Raw genomic sequence first — 22,248 nt, forward strand, 5'->3', positions numbered from 1 at the left:
TAGTTTAGAAGAAATATAGGGAACAAAGGAACATGTTAAGAAACACCATGGAGATGCAATCAGCAAATTCAAAACGTGGAAAATTCTATAAGATTAACAACTTAATTTCTTAAACAAATAAATGATAGTAAACATTTTTTAAAGGGTGGGAGAGAAAACCTATACCACTTATGAGACATATGACTTTAATGCAATGTGTAGTCCTTTAAGAAGAAAATGATTCAAAAGTCAACTTAAAAATATGTATGTAACAATCAGGGAAATTTAAATACTGACTGTATATTTGATGGAATTACTACTAATTGTTAAATTGTAATAACTGCATTATTTTTATGTTATTCTTTTAAAGAGTCCTTCCCATTATAGGGGTTTGGGAGTAGGGAAAATGGGTATATACAAAGTAAAAATGGACATGAAATGATAGTTAATTTTGTTATTAACTGTCATCATGGTTACCTATACCTATGGGTAAGTGAGGGTTCATTAAGTTAGTCTCTCTACTTTTGCATATTTTTGATATTTTTCTTATTATAAATTTGTATAAGAGCAAGAATTTTTAAGGAAATTATAAACGTTATTGAGAGACATTAAGAAGACCTAAAAGGAGAGATATGCCAGTTTGTAGGTTGAAAGACTCAATATTGTAAAAATAAATGTCAGTTTTTTCCAGTTGAGCCCCAGTAGGGCTCACCCCAGGGAGTTCAACAGCAACCCCCCCGCACCCCCCAGTAGCTTTCCAGCAAGTATTGTCAGCTTCCCAGTGGGGATTTCTGGTCCCAGCCAGCAGTTCCCTGCTAACCAGACTTATCCTCCTGACTGTGAGCAGCTCTGTCTCGGGCAACCCAGAGAACTTCATCACCAACCAGTTGGCTGCAACCACACTCTCTCCAGTGAGGTCTGAATCCCAGCCTTGGCTCCAGGAATTACCTTCCAAGTTCATTTGTTTCCTAAATACTCTTCTTCAGCCTTTGAGTATTCTTTTGAGTTTTCTTTTATGCCCTTTTAGTAGCTAATTCCCAACTAATTTTTTAATATTGAATAGTCCATGTTCAAATTGCTGTGTGGTTTGTCTCCTGAGTGGGACTGACACACTAGTAACATTGAAGTTGTACGTGTATAACATGTATGACCCTGCAATCACATGTATGTGTGTGTGAGAGAGACATGCACACGTGTGGGAAAGTACAAATACAAGAATATCCATAGCAATGTTGTTTAGCATAATCTAAAACTGAAAACAAATACAATTGTTGGTCAACAGGAGACAGATTGGCTGCAGGATGTGAGAGAAAGAGAGGAGTCAAGGATATCTCTAAGGATTTTAACCTGAACAACTGGAACATAAGAGTTACCATGTTCTGGGATAGGGAAGTCTGCAAGGGGAACAAGTTTTGACATTTGCTGGTAATATCAGAAACCAGTACTAGACTTAAGCATGAGATGACAGGCATTCAAATGGAGGTGTTAAGTAGGCAGGTGGAAATGCAAGTCTGGATGAACAGCCTGGGTTACCACTGAACTTATATATTTGGGGGTCCTCAGTGCACAGCGTCCTTAGAGTCAAGAGATTGGGTAATGTCACCAAATGAGTAAGTGTGGACAGAAGGAGAAGGGGGCCAAAGGATGAACATGGGGGCACTCTTCTCAGATGACTGTCATAGTCTCTCTCCCCCTGCTTCAGTGTCACGACCACTCTCCATCCCCACCTCCAAAAGGTCATCTTCTCTCAGCATCCAGCGTGACTCGGATTAGATAACACCATTGTCTGAGTCTCTTCAGTGGTTTCCTGTTGCTCATAAAGTCCAAACTCCTCACCAGGAGTATCTGGCTCCTCCCCATGCCTTCACCTTACTTTATTCTTTCCTTCCTTTGTTCTCTACCGACCAGTTCCTCTATGTAGTGCTGTTTATTCCTCAAATACATGTATCTTTCTCATTTCAGGTCACTTGCACTAGCTGTTCCCTCAGCCTGGAGGGAGGAACCTATCTTTGCAGGGCTGTCTCCTTTTCCTTCAAATTTCAGTTCAAAATACCACCTCTTCACAGAATTTCTTCCTGTGCTCACTAGTCACTCTAACAAGTCACTCCGTAGCACTTTTTTCACGGCACTGATATCTGACATTATCTATTTATTCGCACATTGACTGTGAATCTCAGCTCCCCCATGGCAGTGCCTGGCCGTGTTTACTATTATATATTCCCAGCGCCTCAAAGAGTGATGCCACCTGTAGGCATCGATAAATATTTGCTGAATAAGTGAATGAATGACTTACAGGATTTTGCATACTTTTAAGTATCTTTTTTAGCTTCCAAATTCAGGGAGGGAATGCTGGGCTGCCATTTTTCTTTGTCCAGCCTTTATCTTTCTTTATGTCCACTTCTTCACCAACTCCCCTGTGTCACAAAAGCCCAACAGTGCTGTAAAGATATTAGAAACAATATTTTATTCCGAAGGCTGTGAATCAGGGGATTGTGTAAAGAAGTTACTCCAATCTGAAAGCCTCGACACAGTGACGCGTTGGAATGTGCCCAGTGACTCCAGAAGGGGACTGACTGACACTCCTCCGGAGGAGTCACGCTCGCGCCTGGAGGCTGTGAGGGCCCCAACCAGGTCCCAAACAGCATCTGCTGCAGTGCCATCATGGGGGAGGTTCTGGAACAGTTCTTCATTTTTGTAGGGCTGCTGGTGTGCCTGGTCCACCTGGTGAAATGCGTGAGATTCTCCAAATGTATTTTCCTGCACTTCTGGAAAGTTTCGCCAAGGTCTTTCTTGAAGTCCATGGGACAGTGGGCAGGTAAAGAAAGTTTTCCATCTCTTGTTTTTTTTGTTGTTCTTGCTTATTATCCCTTAGGTCTCAAAAGATATATTGCATCTTTTCCTTTTGAGAGCAAAGATGTAATTCCTTTGGGTTATTTTAATGTGGGAGGCTGGAAAGCAGGAATGAAATTAGGATTGTCTGAGAAATGAGATGTGGGGCATCAGGAGGATAATTAGGGAACAATGTGACTCAGTCCTTGCCTGTGTGCTTCTCCTCTCATTCTCACTAGTTGGGTTTTCTTATTTTTGGAGTTTCTGATGATACAAGTAATACATGCTGCAGAAAATTATGTATCCTCTTCTTCAGATTTTCAAAAGCCCAGGGTGCTTCCATTTTCTTAAAGGGTATTTCAACATTCTGAAGTCCAATAATTTAAATTCATTTTATTAAAAAAAAATTTCTCTGAGCCCTTTCAAGAAGTGAGGGTAATACAAAATCAAGGCAATAAAGATCTCTGTGGAGACATGTTTTTAAAATGGTTCTATATGGAATCTGGGTCTGGTTTGTGTCCCAAGTAGACTGATTAATTGCTGCCTCCCAATGGGATTTAGCTCCTGGAACTGCCATGCAGAATTTCAGCTCCATACTGAGTTTAAGGTGAAGGACGTGAGGCTATGGTTTCGGCATCTCCTTGAACGAAATGCTAAGTTTGCATTTCAAAGTTGGTGTTATGTGCTGGTGTCAGTCTATCAATAACCAATACTGTGGTCGGGCTGGCCCTTGTGGTTCTTACTGTGATTGCAAGGTGGTTTTCAGCAATAACCATCAGGACACTTTAAAAAAAAAAAAAAGGTTTATTACTTTCAGGACCTGGAAATTATGTAGGACACCTGGTGCCACATAGCAAGGTCATGGGCGCAAAGAGAGAGAGAGAGAGTGAATGGGCCTGGAGTTCTGCTTTTATTTTATTCTGGGGTGGGGGCCTAGGGTTTCACACGCTCACTCTTTAATGGTGAATTTAAAACATACAAGCAGGAATTTAAAGCACAGGAAGAGAAAAAACAAGTGGTCCAAATGGTCAGTTATTGAAATCAATCAAGATTTTTAAAACAAAGGAACCTCATTTGGGGGAGATGGCCTGGCTCTTTACATGATCGTGTGGCCAGCATAGCTTTTATTAGAAATCACCATCTTTAAAGTTGATGCTCTTTGAAGTTGATGCCTCATTGGCAATCAAAGTCAGGCACTTGCATTACAAAAAAGAAAAAAACAAAACCAAAAACCCAACTGTCAGGTTTTACACTACAGTTGGGCAAGAAGAAATCCAATGATTTAAAAAAAAAATAAGAATTTGTGTGGCTTTAGAAATACAATGCCAGGCTAAATAGGAAAGATTGTAAACAACCTTATAGGGCTGCCAGGTAAAATACAGGATACTCAGTTATATTTGAATTTCAGATAAATAAAGAATCATTTTTCAGTATATGACACCCCCAATATTATGTGCGACATTCTTATACGAAAAAATTATTTGTTGTTTACCTGAAATTCAAGTTTAACTAGGCATCCTGTATCCTTATTTTCCAAAGCTAAAAAAATTACTCTATGAAAATTGTTTGGCATGAATAAAATGCGTTTTTAACTGTTACTTGTTAATCTGGGGAGAGAGAGAGAGAGAGAGAGAGGATATGTGTGTGTGAGCACTCCCTCTCAGGGCAGTATGATGTCTCCAGTGAACTTGATAAGCAGTTTGAACTTGAATGTTCTGGATCCAAATACTCTGCATCACACAGATCCAAATGCCTGTGCTCTGAGGGGCTTAGAACTCTGCCCATCAGTGTACGGCAAAGCCCTTCTGAGGACACACGTTCTAAAAGAAGTGCATGTGCGGTCATATGTGGTTGATTTCCTAATTTTGTCACTGGTATTCTTTTTATTTTTTTGGCTATGCTGGGTCTTCCTTGCTGCGTGCAGGCTTTCTCTAGTTGCTGCGAGTGGGGGCTACTCTTTCATTGCGGTGCGCGGGCTTCTCATTGTGGTGACTTCTCTTATTGCGGAGCACGGGCTCTAGGCATGCGGGCCTCAGTTGTTGCAGCACGTGGGCTCAGTAGTTGTGGCTCGTGGGCTCTAGAGCGCAGGCTCAGTAGTTGTGGTGCACGGGCTCAGTTGCTCCGCGGCATGTGGGATCTTCCTGGACCAGGGCTCGAACCCGTGCCCCGCATTGGCAGGTGGATTCTTAACCACTGCGCCACCAGGGAAGTCCCATCACTGATATTCTTTATAGATTTGTGACCCTAAAGTCAGAGCCTGGGTTCAAATCCTGTAGTCATCACTTTTAGCAGTGTGGCCTTGATTGGGTTAAGAACTTTCTCTCCCTTAGCTTCCTCAAATATAAACTAAGGAAAATGATGTTCCCTGAATTATAGGCTTGTTTTGAATATCAGATGAGATGTGGCTGTGGGGTTGCCCATCCACATGGTCTTTCTGCATTTCTGTAAGCCGGACACGGAAGAGCTTTATTGGACCTACAATGCCTATTCCACTTTCTCCCTGAATTCCAGCAGCCTCATCTGTCACCCTCACCTAGACAAACTGATGCCTTCACATTCCCACCACCCGCCATGAAGAAGCTACTAGTGGGAGCCCTGGTGCTCTGGGGTGTCAGAGCCAGAACCTCATTTCTGGCTTGGAAGCTGTGTTCCGAGGCCTGACCTGGACACTGGGGCAGAGGCAGCACTGAAGACTTTGCTACGCACCGAGGAGGGGGTGGAGGTGGCCAGGAACCTCAGGAGCCAGCTTCCTCCCCTCTTCTCCCTCCAGTCCATCTCATGCTGTGTAATTTAACTTGTAAATAATAAGGTCCAAGTGACTAAAAACAAAACCCAAAAATATAATGCACGGCAGAAAGTAAACGCTCAGTAGGTACCAGCCACTTATTGACGTTATCTTGACTGTAGTTCAGGGCTTGTACTGGGTGAATTTGAGGATGCCTGTGATGGAGGGGAAGGTGAGGCAGAAGACAACAACCCTGAGCAAAGTACCTCTACAGAGTAAAACAAGTCATAAATGTGGAGTCACTTAAAAGTACCCAAATAAACAAGTAAAATCACTGGTAATTATTACAATGAGGGTGCTTCTGCCTGAAGCACTGCCTGAAGTTTTTTAGCTTGGTCTGCTCTCCCTCTCAAGTAAACTAAATGTATACATAGCTTTTGTACACACTTTTGGAAAGCATATCCTCCGATTGTTGGTGCAAAGGTAAACTGCAGATATGTATATACTGAATTGTACTGTGTTTTGAAATTGTGACATTCACACGAATGAAGTTTACCCTAGAGCTCAGTCATTAAATATGTATGTGCTGTTGGCTATAAAAGGACTAGAAGGCCCATCTCATTGTTATCTATTAATCAATAGATCCAGTGAGCACAAGTTCTTTAGGTTCCTTCATGTCACTGCATCCTCTTTTTGCATTTCTGTATTTTCCTCTTTGTTAAGTTCTCTATCTTCAATGGGCTTTGATTGCTGCTGTCCTGTGAGAGTGAGGATAGGAAGTGGGGAGAACTCAACTTTTAGTAGGAACCTTGAAATGTCCTTACAGTGATAATTGGGTGTGTGGGTAGAGAGATAATAGCATACACTGCTTGTCCTTGATGAATTAAGGCTTAGAAATGTCTAAACCCTTCTGGGGTCTGAATAAAATGTTCGCTGGCTAATGTTCTTTGTTTCATTTTGGAGCATGTTTTTCATAGCCTCACCAACCCTTCCCCCCAGACCCCATCCAAAAAAAGAAAAAAATGCTTCATTTTGAACATTTAGTGAAGGGAGTCAAGGCTGGAAACTTCACAGTTGAGCGGAGTAGGGCTGGAGAGCAGAAGGGCAGTGCTTTGGAATATTGTGTCCTAGAGAGTAGGCCTGCAAGAACATGTAGCCAGCAAGAAAGGGGTTTAAAGATTAATTCTATCCTTTAAAACCATTTCTGCTTTTTGCAGTGATCACTGGAGCAGGAGATGGGATTGGGAAAGCTTATTCATTCGAGGTAAGTTGTGTCCCTGGAGACTTTCTCCTCCCCTTTTATTAAACACATCATAGTCACATGACTCCCACCCCAAACACTAGTTTTCTGATTATAAAAGCAATGGACATTCCCTTATGAAGGAAACTATTTTCTATAAAAAAGGAAATTTAAAAATCATAATCTCACCGCCTGGCTACCTTTTAAAAAAAATACAATGATATTTGAAGGTGGCAGTATCTCCCCTTAGGAGTTGTTTTAGGAATTTATGGGGACACTGTTATTTCCTAGGGTAATTGTACCATAAGCATTTATATACTTAAAGCAATTAAAAAATTATAAACTACTTTCCTTTTATTTACCCTTTACATTATAGCTAGGGCATATGTTGATTTAAAAATCATTTGTGTAGGTAGGAGATATATATATATATATATATATATATATATATATATATAAAACTTTCACTTCAAGAAGATTAATGGGCATTAAAAAATATAAAGAGAGAATCTGATAGGGCTGAGAGTCACTGGAGTGTGATTAGTGTCCTTGAGTGTTTCCTTCCAGGGTTTTTGTTTCTCTGTAGATAGATAGATAGATAGATAGATAGATAGATAGATAAGTAGGTAGTTACGCTTTTCTAAAAATGTGTTTACAGCTTATGTAGTTTTGTATGCCATTATTATTAGTATTATTACAAGTTCGACATTTTCACTAATGAAGTATTGTTTCCTGGAATTCCTATATATTTTCTTTCTTCCTTGTGCCTATTATACTAACCTCTAGCACCATGTAAAATACAATAGAAGAAATAGAATCCTAGAAATTATGAGGATGGCTGTTAAAAATCAACACCTTAAAAACATAATGAAAAGCACTTCAATTATGAAAACTACATTCAACAATAGTGTAGTACTCATGTGGTTTCTTGTTCCTAAAGGCCTGTGTCATGAGAGAGGTCAAATCAGCTTCTGTGAAATGAACATTGCAAGGTATATTGGAGGTACCTGATAGATACTTCTGGTTTTCTTTTTAGTTAACAGAGCTGAACCATACCACTTAAAAGCTCCGAGTGCTGGTCTTTTGGGTCTACCCCCCATCCTCCATGCCCTGAAGATAATTTCTTTGGTACTGACATTCTACTTCAACTCTGTTTTTTAATTCCAGCTAAAGAGTTCATCTTTGCTCTTATCCTAATTTGTATATAGCAACTTTCTGATGATCAGTAGTGCCCAACACTCAGTAGATGAGTAGTTATATTTGAGTGTTGAGGTTGGAAAGACCATGTGCCAAACCCTTTCCAAAGTCTTGTATCTTCCATACCCCAAATCAGAAGGAAAGTTTTTCTAGCTATTTGTGTTAAAACTATATCACCTCTTATATAACTGTTTTTTCACCTTAGACCAGTTTTCTGGAAAGGGTCTTATCTTTCATCTTTCATTTTATCTCTCAGTTCTCTGGAGAACTCAGGTTATTTCTTTATGATTTTCCAGATTCTTTCCTCAAATTCATGCTGACCTGATATACCTATGGCCCCCTTGATATCTTAAGACTCAGACACTTTTCTTTCTTCTTAGAGGAGACCCATGTGCGGATTCCCCTTGGCAATTCATTTCCTTACTCTTTCCAAAAGCAATGGCCTGGGGGTCAGGAGCTATGAGTTCCAGTCCTCATCCAGAAACTAACTGTCTGCAGATTTTGGACAAGTTATACATCCTTTCTGGGCTTCCAGGTCTTTATGAGCACAAAAGATGTCTCCTAAGAGTCTTCAAATTCTAAACTCTGTTTCTCTTCTAGACTAATTCTTGCTTTGCTCTTCTTGTAGAATCTTATTCTTTGTTTCCTTTTGTTCTTTTCTAAGGCTGTGTTAAACAATTTTCTGGGATCCCTACCTTTCTGTCATGCAGGATTCCCTCTCTCCCAGAGAGCCTGTTCTTGTCTCCCTGTTAATTGCTGCTTCAAGGAAAGCAGTTCAGAGTCTGGAATGCTATGGATTGTAACGCTTAAGAATTCGAGGTTGGGAATGGATCAGATGTCTGTTCAAACTCTGCCTCCAATATGCTCACTGCAGAATTTCCACATCAATAAACTGGAGGTGATGATAATTCCATCTGGGCTTTTGTAAAAGTTAAACGGGATGAGACGGGCAAAATGCTTTGCATAGAGCAAGCTCTCCAAGTTTAGCCACTATTATTATTGGATATTTAATCTGTGTTTTCTTTCCCATATATTGCTTTTCTCTTTCTCTTCTTGAGAAAGAAAATGTGTTGTACTTACCCATATTTTTACTCTTTCTATTGTTCTTTCTTCTTCCCTGATGTTCCAAGATTTTTTCTTTTGTTATTTCCTGTCTGTTTAGAGAAGTTCCTTTAGTTGTTCTTCTACAGTAGCTCTGCGGGTGACACATTCTTTGTTTTCCTTCATCAGAGACTGTCTCCATTTCCCCTTCATTCCTGAAGGATAATTTTGCTGAATATAGGATTTATAGTTGACAATCCTTTCCTTTCAGCACTTGAAAAATGTTGTGCCACTTCCTTCTGGCCTCTATGATTTCTGATGAGTCTGATGTTATTCAAATCATTTTCCCCTATAGGTAAGGTGTTGTTTCTCTTTCATTGCTTTCAAGATTTTTTTCTTTGTGTTCAGTTTTCAGGAGTTTAGTTATGTTTCTTGGTGTGGGTTTCTTTGGGTTTATCTTGTTTGAGATTCACTCAGTCTCTTGAATCTGTAGGTTTATACCTTTTCACAAATTTGGAAATTTTTCATTCATTCTTTCTTCAAATATTCTTTCTGCCTAGCTGCCTAGCCCTCTTCTCTTCTTCTGGGACTCTAATGACACAAATGCAAGACCTTTCTTCTAGTCTAGTGGGTCTCTGAGATGCTGTTCATGTTTTTTCAGTGTATTTTTTCTCTGTTTAGATTGGGTAATTCCTGTTGTTTTATCTTTAAGTTCATGGATTCTTTCCTTGGTCTCTCCATTCTGCTATTGAGCCCATCCGTTGAGTTTTTAATTTCACTTTCTGTATTTTTCAGTTCTAAAATTTCCATTTCATTTTTCTTTATATCTTCTATTTCTTTGCTGAAATGTCCTATTTTTCATTTGTTTTAATTGTGTTTGTGATTGCTCTCTGAAGCATTTTTACGATAGCTGCTTTAAAATTCTAGTCAGATAATTCTAACATCTCTGTCATCTTGGTGTTAGCATTTGTCCATTGTTTTTATCTTACTCAGATTGAGATCTTCCTTATTCTTGGTGTGATGAGTTTTTTTTTTTTTTTAATTGAATCTTGGACATTTTTGGTTTTATGTTATGAGACTCTGGATCATATTTAAATCTTTTGGTTTAGGTCTGTACTGACATTGCTTCAACAGGGGGAGGAGAGGGTGCTTTTTCCTACCAGGTGAGGTAGAAGCCCAGGTTTACTACTTGGCCTCCTTTGGGGGGTGCTGCCTCCTTGTTACTGCTGGATGGGTGTAGGAGTTCTGGTTTCTCATAAGCCACTCTGGATTTTCGGGGCAAGAGTGCATCCTTACTGCTCCCCACAAGCAGTACTTGGAGGAGGTGGTCTCACTATCACTGCGGTGATGGTATAAGTCCTGAATCTCCACTAGGCTTCCTCTGTCATCATCCCAGGGGAAGGATGAGAGGAGACAGCCGAAGGGGTGCTCTGGCACTGTCAGGTGCAAGTGGAAGTTCAGGTCTCTGCTGACATGGTGGGTGGGGTGGCTGGGATGAAAGTTCCAGCTCCCTGCTCATCCTTCTCTGATGCCAACCTGGCAGGGGGTTGGAGTCCTTGTTAGGACTCAGCCTCACCAGAGTGGAAGTGTCAGCTCCCCACTCAGCCTTTGGAGGCAGGGGTGGCAATAGGAACATAGATTTTTTTTTTTTTTTAGTTGTTTGTCTGGAGTACGACAGTTATTGTCTCAAGTTTTCTGCCTTGCTAGGCTGCCAGTTTTTGGTTCTTTGGTTAGAGAGAGCAGGCTTTTATTGGGACTTTTTATGTCTGCACTGTTGGTGTTTCTGAATATCCAGCTTCTCCAGCAATAAGTCTGGGATATATGAGGCAAAAAGAAAACCCAGGAGACTCACCACCGGTTTCCTCAGGTCTCAAGGCCCATAGCTGATCTTCTCACTATCTTTTGGAGTCTTCTTATATTTATTTTATGTATTATGTCCAGGTTGCATGTTTTAGTTGCATTTCATGGTAGAAATAGGGACTTTGACTCCACCTTTCCAGTAGCCTATTCTATATTACATTTTAACCTAATCTGTATTTGTATTTAGAGTGGCAATAGTGACTTTGCCTCCTTTTAAAGGAATTTCAAGCATTATTGGAAGCAGCGTGAAAAAAATTGTGGAGAGGGATGGGCTGGAGGAGGAAGGACAAGCATGGGCCCGCTCTTCATGCCTCTGAAGCCTCTGCTTCACTCTGTATCTCACACCATTTCCATTCCTTTGGCACCTGAATTCAAGCCCTTTATTTTATTTACCGCCACACAGAAGAAGCCCTGTCTTCCCTGGCATTCCCACCACCTGTTATAGATTAGCAGCGACAAGCACCTTCCTTGACCTAGGCCCTAACACACAGCAGAAGGAAAATGGTCTATTCATCACGGCAGCAGCCATTCTTCTTTTAGCACAGTGCCTGGCAGGGAATTCTGGGAGAGGGCGTGCTTCTGGGGCTTAATTCCCTGAAGGGGGGTGGTGGCAAAACCCACGTATGGAGCCTGTCAGCCTGGACATTCTAGAAAGAAGATTGAGCCCTGCTCAAAAGGACAAAGGGAACATGCTGGCCCAGACCACCAAGTGTTCCCCGTGCCCCCCTCCTGGCTCAGACCACTTCACATGGAACCTTTAAAAAGTCTATGGCTCTTGGGCTTCCCTGGTGCCGCAGTGGTTGAGAGTCCACCTGCCGATGCAGGGGACACGGGTTCGTGCCCCGGTCCGGGAAGATCCCACATGCCGCGGAGCGGCTGGGCCCGTGAGCCATGGCCGCTGAGCCCGCGCGTCCGGAGCCTGTGCTCCGCAACGGGAGAGGCCACGGCAGTGAGAGGCCTGCGTACCGCAAAAAAAAAAAAAAGTCTATGGCTCTTGAGATAAATGGCACAATTCAGGAGAGACTGGAAGCACACAAGGCAGAGAGCATCCTTTGTGTTGAAAATGCAAATTGTTTTCCATTTAATGGACAATCTCCCCCTCTGGAGGCTGATGAAGTGAATTGTGAGACAAAGGTGCTTAATTCTTTAGCCATCCTTTGATAGATTCACAGACTGAAAATGAGGGCTGGAGGTGGGGGTGGGGAATTTTCCAGAAGAGAAAGAGAAGACTTCATGATATCACTGGCCTTAAAATGGGACAGTTCTTATTTTTTTATCTTTTAATTTTCTATTTATTTTTAAAGTTTTAAGATAGACTTTATTTTTTAGAGCAGTTTTAGATTGACCACAAAATCTTGCAGAAGGTACAGCGAGTTCCCACATACCCCTGTCCGCACACACACCCCAGAGTGGGAAGTTTGCTACAGTGAACATATACTGGCACGTCATTATCACCCAGAGTCCATAGTTCACCTTGGGGTTCACTCTTCTTGGTTTAGTTTTTCCGTGGTGGTTGTTTTTCAGGGGAAAGTGTGTTACGGGCCCAGCTGAAGATGAGTTTCTCTTAGAGAACCTGCTTCCCACCTTCTCCTTTGCTCAGTCTGGTCTGAATGAAGCTTTCTTTACCTAGGGTCAGTCAAAATTGACACAAAAGTCTTTGAGACATTTTCTGTGGCTTATTTCTTTTCCATAGCTGTGTTCCAGCCAAAATGTCTGAGTAAACTTCTTTTTATGTCATTTAAAAATATACTAGGAAATCAACTATTTAAAGGAACAACAGATGCAGAGTATCACCCCTAATTACATTCTATATATGTCTAGATATTGATTGATTGTCTTTTTACAAAGTGAAACCTCACTAGATAGGATCCAGGCCCAGGGTGGGACTTGTTATAATACTTTATGGCTGAAGATCAGCTGTTAGACTGAATATAATTTACTTTAAAATACTTCAGCATGCATAATATGATATGCACGTGAATCAGTTTTGTATTTTAAACAGCTTCTTGAGATATAATTCATGTACCATAAAATTCACCTGTTTTGAGTGTATGGTACAATGATTTTTAGTAAATTAACCAAGGTTTTCACCATCGTCACCATCCAGTTTTAGCACATTGCCATCATCCTAATAAGATCCTAATGAGATCACTCACAACTGGTCACAGTTAATCCCCCATTCCCGTCCCTAGTCCTAGGCTGCCACTAATCTTTTCTGAACACTTCATAGGAATGCCGCCACACAATATGTAGTCTTTAGTGCCTGACTTCCTTCATTTAGCACAGGATTTTTGAGGTTCATCCATGTTGTAGCATGTGTCAGTGGTTCTTCCATTTTTATTGCAGAATAATATTCCATCGTATGGATATACCACAATTTGTTTATTCATTTACTAGCTGATGAATGTTTGGGTTGTTCCCATTTTTTGGCTATATACTATGCTGCTGTGAACATTCTTATGTGCTTGTTTTCATGGACATATGTTTCCATTTCTCCTTTTTTTTGGCTGCATCGGGTCTTCGTTGCTGTGCGCGGGCTTTCTGTAGTTGCGGCGAGCGGGGGCTACTCTTTGTTGTGGTGCACAGGCTTCTCATTGCCGTGGCTTCTCTTGTTGGGGACCACGGGCTCTAGGCGCACGGGCTTCAGTAGTTGTGGCACACAGGCTCAGTAGTTGTGGTGCATGGGCTTAGTTGCTCCACGGCATGTGGGATCTTCCCAGACCAGGGCTCGAACCCATGTCCCCTGCATTGGCAGGCAGATTCTTAACCACTGCGCCACCAGGGAAGTCCCTCCATTTCTCTTGGGTAGATTACCTAGGAATGGAATACACCACCACACCTAGAGGTGGTGTGTGTTGAGTTTCTTCTACTTGCCCCTCGGGATTCACACTCTGCCCTTCTTCGCCCTGCTGTGTGCCCTAGGAGGCTGCCCTGCACCAAGGGCCTCAGATGGCTTCTGGTTTCAGTGGGGTTTGGTGGGGGTTGGGGGATACTGGCAACAGGTAAGAGAGAGAGAGAGGAGTGTGAGGTTGGGTTCCTTTCTGCTCTCTCCCCGTGGTCTGGCTGTATCCCTCTGCTGAAGGCCGCAGCTCTGTCAGGCAGCCCTCTCCACCCTCTGGTTCTGGTAACTGTTCATCCCCCAACCCTTTCAGGTTCACAGGTGACAACAGCTCTGCCCTTATTAGCTCCAGAATCTCATGGGTCCTCTACACATTAGTCACACTTTGTAAATCATCCTTTTATTAAACTCTCTTCTAGTTACCCAATTTGAGTGTGCTGTTTTTGCCAGGACCTTGGCTAAATCCAGGTTTTAGTTAATTTTTAAAGATGCTAAATTAGAGCTCCTCAATATCTGTGCTTTAGCTAACCTGACTTTCATTAGAGGGTTTGCCCCTTAGCCTAAGAGACGTTATAAATAATTTTCCTGAGGAAGTGCCTTCCAAGATATGTGGATTAGCTAGAAATATTGTACAGGTACTTCTGCCCTCCTGTGAGCAAGGATGTAAAATCTGTGAGCGTCGCAGAGTGGTGTTCTTGGCCTTTAACTGATTTGGCCCCATGTCCTGCTGATAGTGGAGGATTCTCTCACCCTACCCTGCTAGAAGTTTGACTGCCCCCTGCCCCCAGAACATTATCATATCTGCCTGGGATGAGCCTTCCCAGAGTGCCTAAGGGACAGAAAGCTGGGACTCCACTGAGCTATAAGAATAGGTTCATGACTATCTTGACACCAGCTTACTAATGAATGTTTCTGTTGGTAGGATTTGGTCTGAGGCTTGTTTAACTCTTATAACACAACATCTGCTGGCTGGTTGTTGGGGAGGAGATCTGTAGCCAAAATCTATCTCTAATTACTGGAGGCAACAAGAAAACCCAGTGATTATGAACAACCAAACAGGCTTAGGTCAGAGAAAGACATAATATTTAATGCCTCCCAGGGTTCCAGCCATTCAGGGTTCTAGTCAGCTCTGCCCAGTCCTTAGGAGCATGTGCAGCTGCCCTGGTCTGTACAAAAAGCAGCCCAGCTGGCCCCAAGCAGCGCCAGCCCCTCTGGCCTCCCAGCTCATCTCAGCCCCAGCTAAGCACAATACAGCCCCATACAGCATCTACTCACTTCACATCCCCAATTCTCTTTTAAAAAGCACTGTTACCTAATTTTCCTATATTTATTTAGCTTCTTTTTTAAAATTAAACTTTTAATTTTGAGATAATTATAGATTCATATGCAGTTGTAAGAAAGAATACAGAGAGATCCCATGTACCCTTTACCCAATCTTGCAAAGCTATTCTACAACATCCCACTCAGGATATCAACATAGATACAGTCAAGATACAGAACATTTCCATCACCACAAGGATCCCTTGTGTGGCCGTTTTATAAACACCCCCACTCCCCCCTTCCTTCTTTCCTCCCTCCCTCCCTCCCTCCCTCCCTCCCTCCCTTCCTTCCTTCCCTCCTTCTTTCTTTCATTATTTCTTTCTTGACGTATAGTTGATTTACAATGTAGTGTTACTTTCTGCTGTTTAGCAAAATGATTCAGTTATACATATATATACATCATTTTTATATTCTTTTCCATTATGGTTTATTACAGGATATTGTTTCCAGTTTGGGGCAATACTTATAAAGCTTCTATAAACATTTGTATATAACTTTTGTGTGAACGTAAGACTATTTTTTCTGGAATAAATGTTCAAGAGTGCAGTTGCTGGCTGGTATGATAGTTGCATGTTTAGTTTTTTAAGAAACTGCTAAACTGTCCCCCAGATTGTTTGTACCATTCTCACCAGCACTGTATGTGTGGTCCATTTTCTCCACATCTTCACCAGCATTTGGTGTTGCTATGTTTTATGTTAGCCATTCTGAGAGCTGTGTAGTAATATCTCATTGGGGTTTTAATTTGCACTTCCCTGATGGCTAATGATGTTTATGTATACATTTTTAATTCAAAGAAGTATAAGGAAGAAAACAGCAAAAAGGCCATCATCTCTTTGCCCAGATAATTTCTGTTAAAGATAAAATAATACAGGCGTAAAATGAGAAAACTCAAGCAGCACAGAAAAGCATACAAAGGGAAATAAAGGCCTCTCCTCCCTCACCCCTGCCCTTACCTGGCCCTTCTCTGTAAAGGTCACCGGTGTTCACAATGTCTTGAGATTCCTTTCAGAAAAGGTAAAGGAAAACCATGGCTATATTCATACTTACCTGTTGACATGGATGTTGATAGTACAGAGTAACTTCAACGTAACAATCCAGAGACTTTCCTGATTAGTGGGTGGCTCTGTCCAGTTCCTTCTGTCTTGCTTCTTGTCTATCTTGTAAGCCTTTGCGCTACTCTTCAAGGTTGGAGCTGGGTCATAAGCATGTCTGTGTCCTGCAGCCCACTGCCAGCACTCAGTCCTATGGCCAGACATAGGGCAAGAAAGGCCAGGAGTGTCATCTAGTCACATGCCCAGGAAGAAGGAAAGTAATTTATAGTCTCCTAGCAGAATTCACACCTGTATGTTTAGTTTTTGCCCACATGAGCACAGATGGGATCCTGCTTCACACAACCATAAACCCTCTTCTAAACTTTGCTTTGTCCATTAAATAATGTAATATGGAGATCTTGCCACAGCAAAGGCATACAGATGGCCTTCATTCTTTTTAATGGTTTCAGGGTTATCCTATCCCAGGGATGTACTATGTCTCTTTTATCGGCCTCTTAGGGATGGGCACTAGGGTTACTTTTGGTTTTTGTAGTTACAAATAATGTTTCAAGACACACCCTTGAAGATAAACTTACACATATCCAAGTATACATCCCTATCAGTAAGATGGCTGGCTCAATGGGTATGTGCATTTAAATACTGGATACCATCGCCAGATGGTCCTCTATATGATTGAACCAATTTTAACCCATCTTATATTACTATAAATTTTAATACTTATATACATATATATTTAAACATTATAAAACTTACTTTTTGTCACTTTGATATATATAAACATGCATTCTTGGCTATTAATGCCCACAGAATGCTAGAAGCAAAATATATGACAAAAGATTGTCTGGTTTAATTGCTCCGTATCTGGGCAATTCTAGTGCCACCCCCAACGTCTGGGATGGTATGGATGCTACAAGCTCCAGTGTGACAGGCAAGGCAGTTAGAATGCTTCTCAAGGCAGCGCTCCTGTCAGTTACAGGTAATGGCACAGTGTGGCCCCTTGCATTAAAATCCCTTGCCTTAGCCCAACCCAAGAAAAACCAACTGCTTTGCTCTATTCTTGAATATTATCACACATTTACTGTCAGTATATGATGGTGTCTTATGCCATTTCAGGAAGGAAATTCTTCTTCCTAATGTCTAAATTACCCTAGTCTAAATTACTCCAGCTGCACTCTAAGCTTATTCTCTTTCATCTTCCCTTAAATGAAAGCATCAGCTTTTAATTATTTTTATGTTTCCTTGGATTCACTGCTTTGTTCCTGTGTGTCTTCACTTCAACCCTATACTTTCTGAACCAGGCTTTGAGTATCCTCAGTTCATTGTAGTATGTCATGGTTGTGTGCGTGCATGCGCACGTGTGTGTGTGTGTGTGTGTGAGAGAGAGAGAGAGAGAGAGAGAGAGAGAGAGATGTATCAAACAAGAGTGTACATAATATCTAAGTGTGGTTACGAAAAAAATTAAAATGAGTACAGGGTCTCTTATCACCAAACTTAAGAAATAGGGTATCACCAGTTTCCTTGAAGTTTGTCATATAGGCACATGTCATGCCTTTGTGTTTCCCCTCCTCACTCCCACAGAGGTAAGCACTATTAAGAACGTTGTGTTAATAATTTCCTTACTTTAAAAAAGTTGTTACACATGCGTGTATCCCTCAACAACATTTGGTTGCATCACTTGTTTTGAACTTAATATAAATTGATTCATATGTCTTCTGTAATCTGCTTCTTACTGATCAATATTGTGCTTTTGAAATTCATCCATGCTGATGTGTGTAGAACCTGGTTCATTCATTTTCAGTATTGTATAGTATTCCATTATATAAATTGACCCAATTTAGTTATCCATAGTAATTTAATTCACAATGGCAACAGATAAACATAGGATATTGGTGGAAGGAACAGCTAAGTTTCCCCCCAAATCCCTATTTTCCCATTGTATAAAGTTGTAGCTAGTAAGTGGCTATCCAGCCAGGGAACTTCCCAGATTCCCTTACATATAGCTGGGGCTATGTGACATTTTTCCAATGAAATCAGGCAGAAACGATGTGTGTCATTTCTTGGTCAAGGTGGTTGAGGGAGGGGATATATCTTCTCTACCCTCTTCTGATCCTTGCACTGGCTGGATATCAACAGCTAGGGCAATCTTAGAAACCTGGTGTTGAAGGTGGAAATGCCTTTCTCAGCTGTGGGTCCTGAAGGGCTGTGTAGAATAGAGTCTGTTATACAAGACAAAAACCAAACTTCATTACGTGAAGCCACTGAAATTTTGGAGTTATTTGTTACAACAGCTTAAGTTATCCCAACTAATGCAAACTAACAAGAAATGTCCAAGATTTACATGAAGAAACTTCTAAAAGTTTTAGAAGAATGCATAAGATCTGAATACATGGCATAGTACGGATAACTGATTAATGCAAAGATGCAACTTTTCCCTTAAATATCTCTAATTTCAATATAAAATGTTAAAAAATATAATCTTATCATTTACTTGGAAAATTAAACTAAGAAGATAACACAAGAACATTTTGAAAGAAAATAATAAATCATAGGGACTTCCTGTATGAGACACCAGATATCAAAGCCTATTATAAGATTATCAGAAGTGGCACTGGCACAGAAGTTAACATATAGGCCAGTGGAACAGAACAGATAGATTAGAGACAGATCCACGTACATATGAGAATTTGGCATAAACATTGCACATCAGGAAAAGAGGGACAAATAGAAAATTGTTGCCAAAACAATGAGCCACCCATTTTGAAAAAAATAATGCTAGATGATTTCAACCTCACACTATTCTCAAAAATAAACAACAACAACAAAAATAAAAAAACTACAAGTGTTACAGGAAAATGTATTTATATCCTTGAAGTTAGGGAAAATCATAAAGGAAATTCTAAAAAAAAATAAGGAAAATATTCACAAACTTGGTAACATTAAAATTAATATTATGTAATGTATGGAAAGAACACCATAAACAAAGGAGAAAATAATTACTGCATATATAGTAGGCAAATAATTAATACCAAGTATATGTAAAAATAAAGCTCCTACAAACTTATAAAAAAATGACAACCCAACAGTAGAATGGGCAACGGGTATATTCTGGTTATATCCAGACAAAACTATAATTCAGAAAGATACATGTACCTCTATATTCATAGCAACACTATTCACAATAGCCAAGACATGGAAACAACCTGAATGTCCATCAACATATGAATGGATAAAGAAGGTGTGGTACATATATACAACAGAATACTACACAGCCATAAAAAAGAACAAAATAATGCCATTTGCAGCAACATGGATGTGTCTAGAGTTGCAACATACTAAGTGAAGTAAGTCAGAAAATGACAAATATCATAGCATATCACTTGTATGTCTAGAGTTGCAACATACTAAGTGAAGTAAGTCAGAAAATGACAAATATCATACGATATCACTTGTATGTGGAATCTAAAATATGACACAATGAACCTATCTATGAAACAGAAACAATCAGGGGCATAGAGAACAGAGCCGTGGTTGCCAAGGGGGAGGGAGTTAGGAGAGGGATGGATTGGGAGGTTGGGATTAGCAGATGTATGCTTTTATATACAGAATGGATAAACAAGGTCCTGCTGTATAGTACAGAGAACTATATTCAATATTCTATGATATGTACCATGTCTTCTTTATCCATTCCTCTGTCAATGGGCATATATACAATGGAATATTACTCAACCATAAAAAAGAACGAAATAGTGCCATTTGCAGCAACACTGATGGACCTAGAGATTGTCATACTGAGTGAAGTAAGTCTGACAGAGAAAGACAAATATCATATGATATCACTTATATGTGGAATCTAAAAAAAATGGTATGAATGGACTTATTTACAAAACAGAAATAGAGTCACAGATTTAGAAAACAGACTTATGGCTACCAGGGGAGAAAGGAGGGTAGGGAGGGATAAATTGGGAGATTGGGATTGACATACACACATTACTATATATAAGATAGGTAACTAATAACGACCTACTGTATAGCACAGGGAACTCTACTCAATACTCTGTAATGACCTATATGGAAAAAGAATCTAAAAAAAATAGTGGATATATGTATATGTATAACTGATTCACTTGCTGTACAGCAGAAACTAACACAACATTGTAAATCAACTATACTCCAATAAAAATTTAAAAAAATAAACATACTGGGAAAATTTAAAAAAGAAGATGCACTTAAAAGTTCATTGATGATGAATGAATAAATAAAATGTGGTGTATGCATACAATGCAGTATTATTCAGCCTTGAAAAGGAAGGAAATTCTGACACATGTTACAATGTGGATGAACCTTGAGGACATTATGCTTAGTGAAATAAACCAGTCACAAGAAGAGAAAAACAAAAAACAAATGAACAAAATATTCTATGATAAACCATAATGGAAAAGAATATAAAAAAGAATTTATATATGTATAACTGAATCACTTTGCTGTACAGCAGAAATTAGCACAATGTTGTAAATCAACTATACTTCAACAAAAAATTTAATAAAAAAGGGTATATGCTGGTAATTCACATATAAACATACAAAAAAAACCAGTCCCACTGATAGTTGGAAAAGTGCAAAGCAAAACAGTAGAGAGATGTAATTTCTTGACTTTTAGGTTGAAAAATTTGCTAATATAATATATGGACCAGAGTGTGGAGAAGTAAAAACTGTATTTTTGATGGTACAGTTTTAAGGGAGGATATTTTGCCAATACTGTGAAAATTTAAAAAGCATGTACCTTTTAACACAGCATTTCCACTTCTCCTTGGCTATCTACTCTAGGAATTAATTCACTTGTATATACAAAGAGCAGTATTGAAGGGTTTTCGCTGTAGCAATATTGGTAATAGGAAAACTTCAAAACAACTTAAATGCTCACCCAAAAGTGAACTATAGAGCACTATGAAGCAATAAAAATGTGGCTCAGCATGGACTGACGTAGAAATAGATACAATACTTAGAGATAAGACACATCATTAAGTTAAAAAGACAAGCTTATAATGCCATTTATAAAGTGTGAAAAGAAAGAAATCCCACAAAACAAACTTCTATTTACTTATAGATGCATGTAGATGCAGAGAGAAAGTTAGAAAGGAGGATCAATACCAAACTAAAGACAGCGGGAGCCTAGCGGTGGTGGGGAAATGGAACCGTGGGTGTGGCTTAGTGACAGCTTTTACAGTGAGAATGTGCTTGTGCATTTAATAGCATAATTTAATAAATCAAAATAGAAAAAGATGTAAATACTGAAGCTCCAGAGATTCTTAATTGGATGGTTGTGGTGGGAATTGGTGTTTATTTTTGACGTCTTCCTGAATGATTCTGATACCACAGGTTTGAATATTGGCTATTGGAGACCATATAGTGAAGTCTTCAGTTCAGCTTCTTATGTGTTTTCTATAATAGAACTCCTTGTTAGAATCTGGCATAGTGCTTGTTTTGGCAACATATACACTAAAACTGAAGTGGTACAGTGAAGATTAGCATGGGCCCTGTGTGAGGATGACACACAAATTGTGAAACATTCCATAATTGTGAGACATTCCCTATAGGTAAATTTTATGTCCTGTGTATTTTACCACAATTTAAAAATATAACAGTTTTGTTTAATTAAAACCATAGAGAAGGATTTCAGTTAACTGGGACCTTTGTCACTAACTCAAATGTCTGTCTCTGTTTATTTTATTTTTTTAAATTTTTTTTGTCTTTTTTTTTTAACATCTTTATTGGAGTATAATTGCTTTACAATGGTGTGTTAGTTTCTGCTTTATAACAAAGTGAATCAGTTATACATACACATATGTTCCCATATCTCTTCCCTCTTGAGTCTCCCTCCCTCACACACCCCCCATCCCACCCCTCTAGGTGGTCACAAAGCACTGAGCTGATCTCCCTGTGCTATGCGGTTGCTTCCCACTAGCTATCTATTTTACGTGTCTCTGTTTAAATGAACATTGGTTTTTCCATTTGTCTTCAGGCAAAGCTCTATCTTTTCTCACCTGTAGCATTTTTAGGTGTGAGGAGTCTGGGCCTGTCCATGACAACTCAGCACACTGCGTTTACCTGTCTCCTATGCTATGTTCAAGCACACCACTTCTGCACACTGTCGCTCAGCTCCCATGAGT

At 40.0% G+C, this 22,248-nt stretch overlaps 1 protein-coding gene and 1 non-coding gene across 2 annotated transcripts in view; both read left to right on the plus strand.

Moving 5' to 3' along the window:
• The first annotated feature begins 1,402 nt into the window (after positions 1 to 1,402).
• Positions 1,403 to 22,248, plus strand: part of HSD17B3 (hydroxysteroid 17-beta dehydrogenase 3) — a 38,972-nt gene continuing 18,126 nt past the window's right edge. Inside the window, exons 1-2 of the mRNA XM_004283031.3 lie at positions 1,403 to 2,794; positions 6,751 to 6,797. Of these exons, the coding sequence (XP_004283079.1) occupies positions 2,641 to 2,794; positions 6,751 to 6,797 (201 nt within the window). The 5' untranslated portion in view covers positions 1,403 to 2,640. The remainder of the gene's footprint in view (positions 2,795 to 6,750; positions 6,798 to 22,248) is intronic.
• On the plus strand, positions 21,558 to 21,659 carry LOC117197860 (U6 spliceosomal RNA). Its single transcript, XR_004478765.1, has one exon. It is a non-coding gene; the product is annotated as a U6 spliceosomal RNA (small nuclear RNA).

Source organism: Orcinus orca, chromosome 6 (genome assembly GCF_937001465.1).
Source record: "Orcinus orca chromosome 6, mOrcOrc1.1, whole genome shotgun sequence".
NCBI classification, from domain to species: domain Eukaryota; kingdom Metazoa; phylum Chordata; class Mammalia; order Artiodactyla; family Delphinidae; genus Orcinus; species Orcinus orca.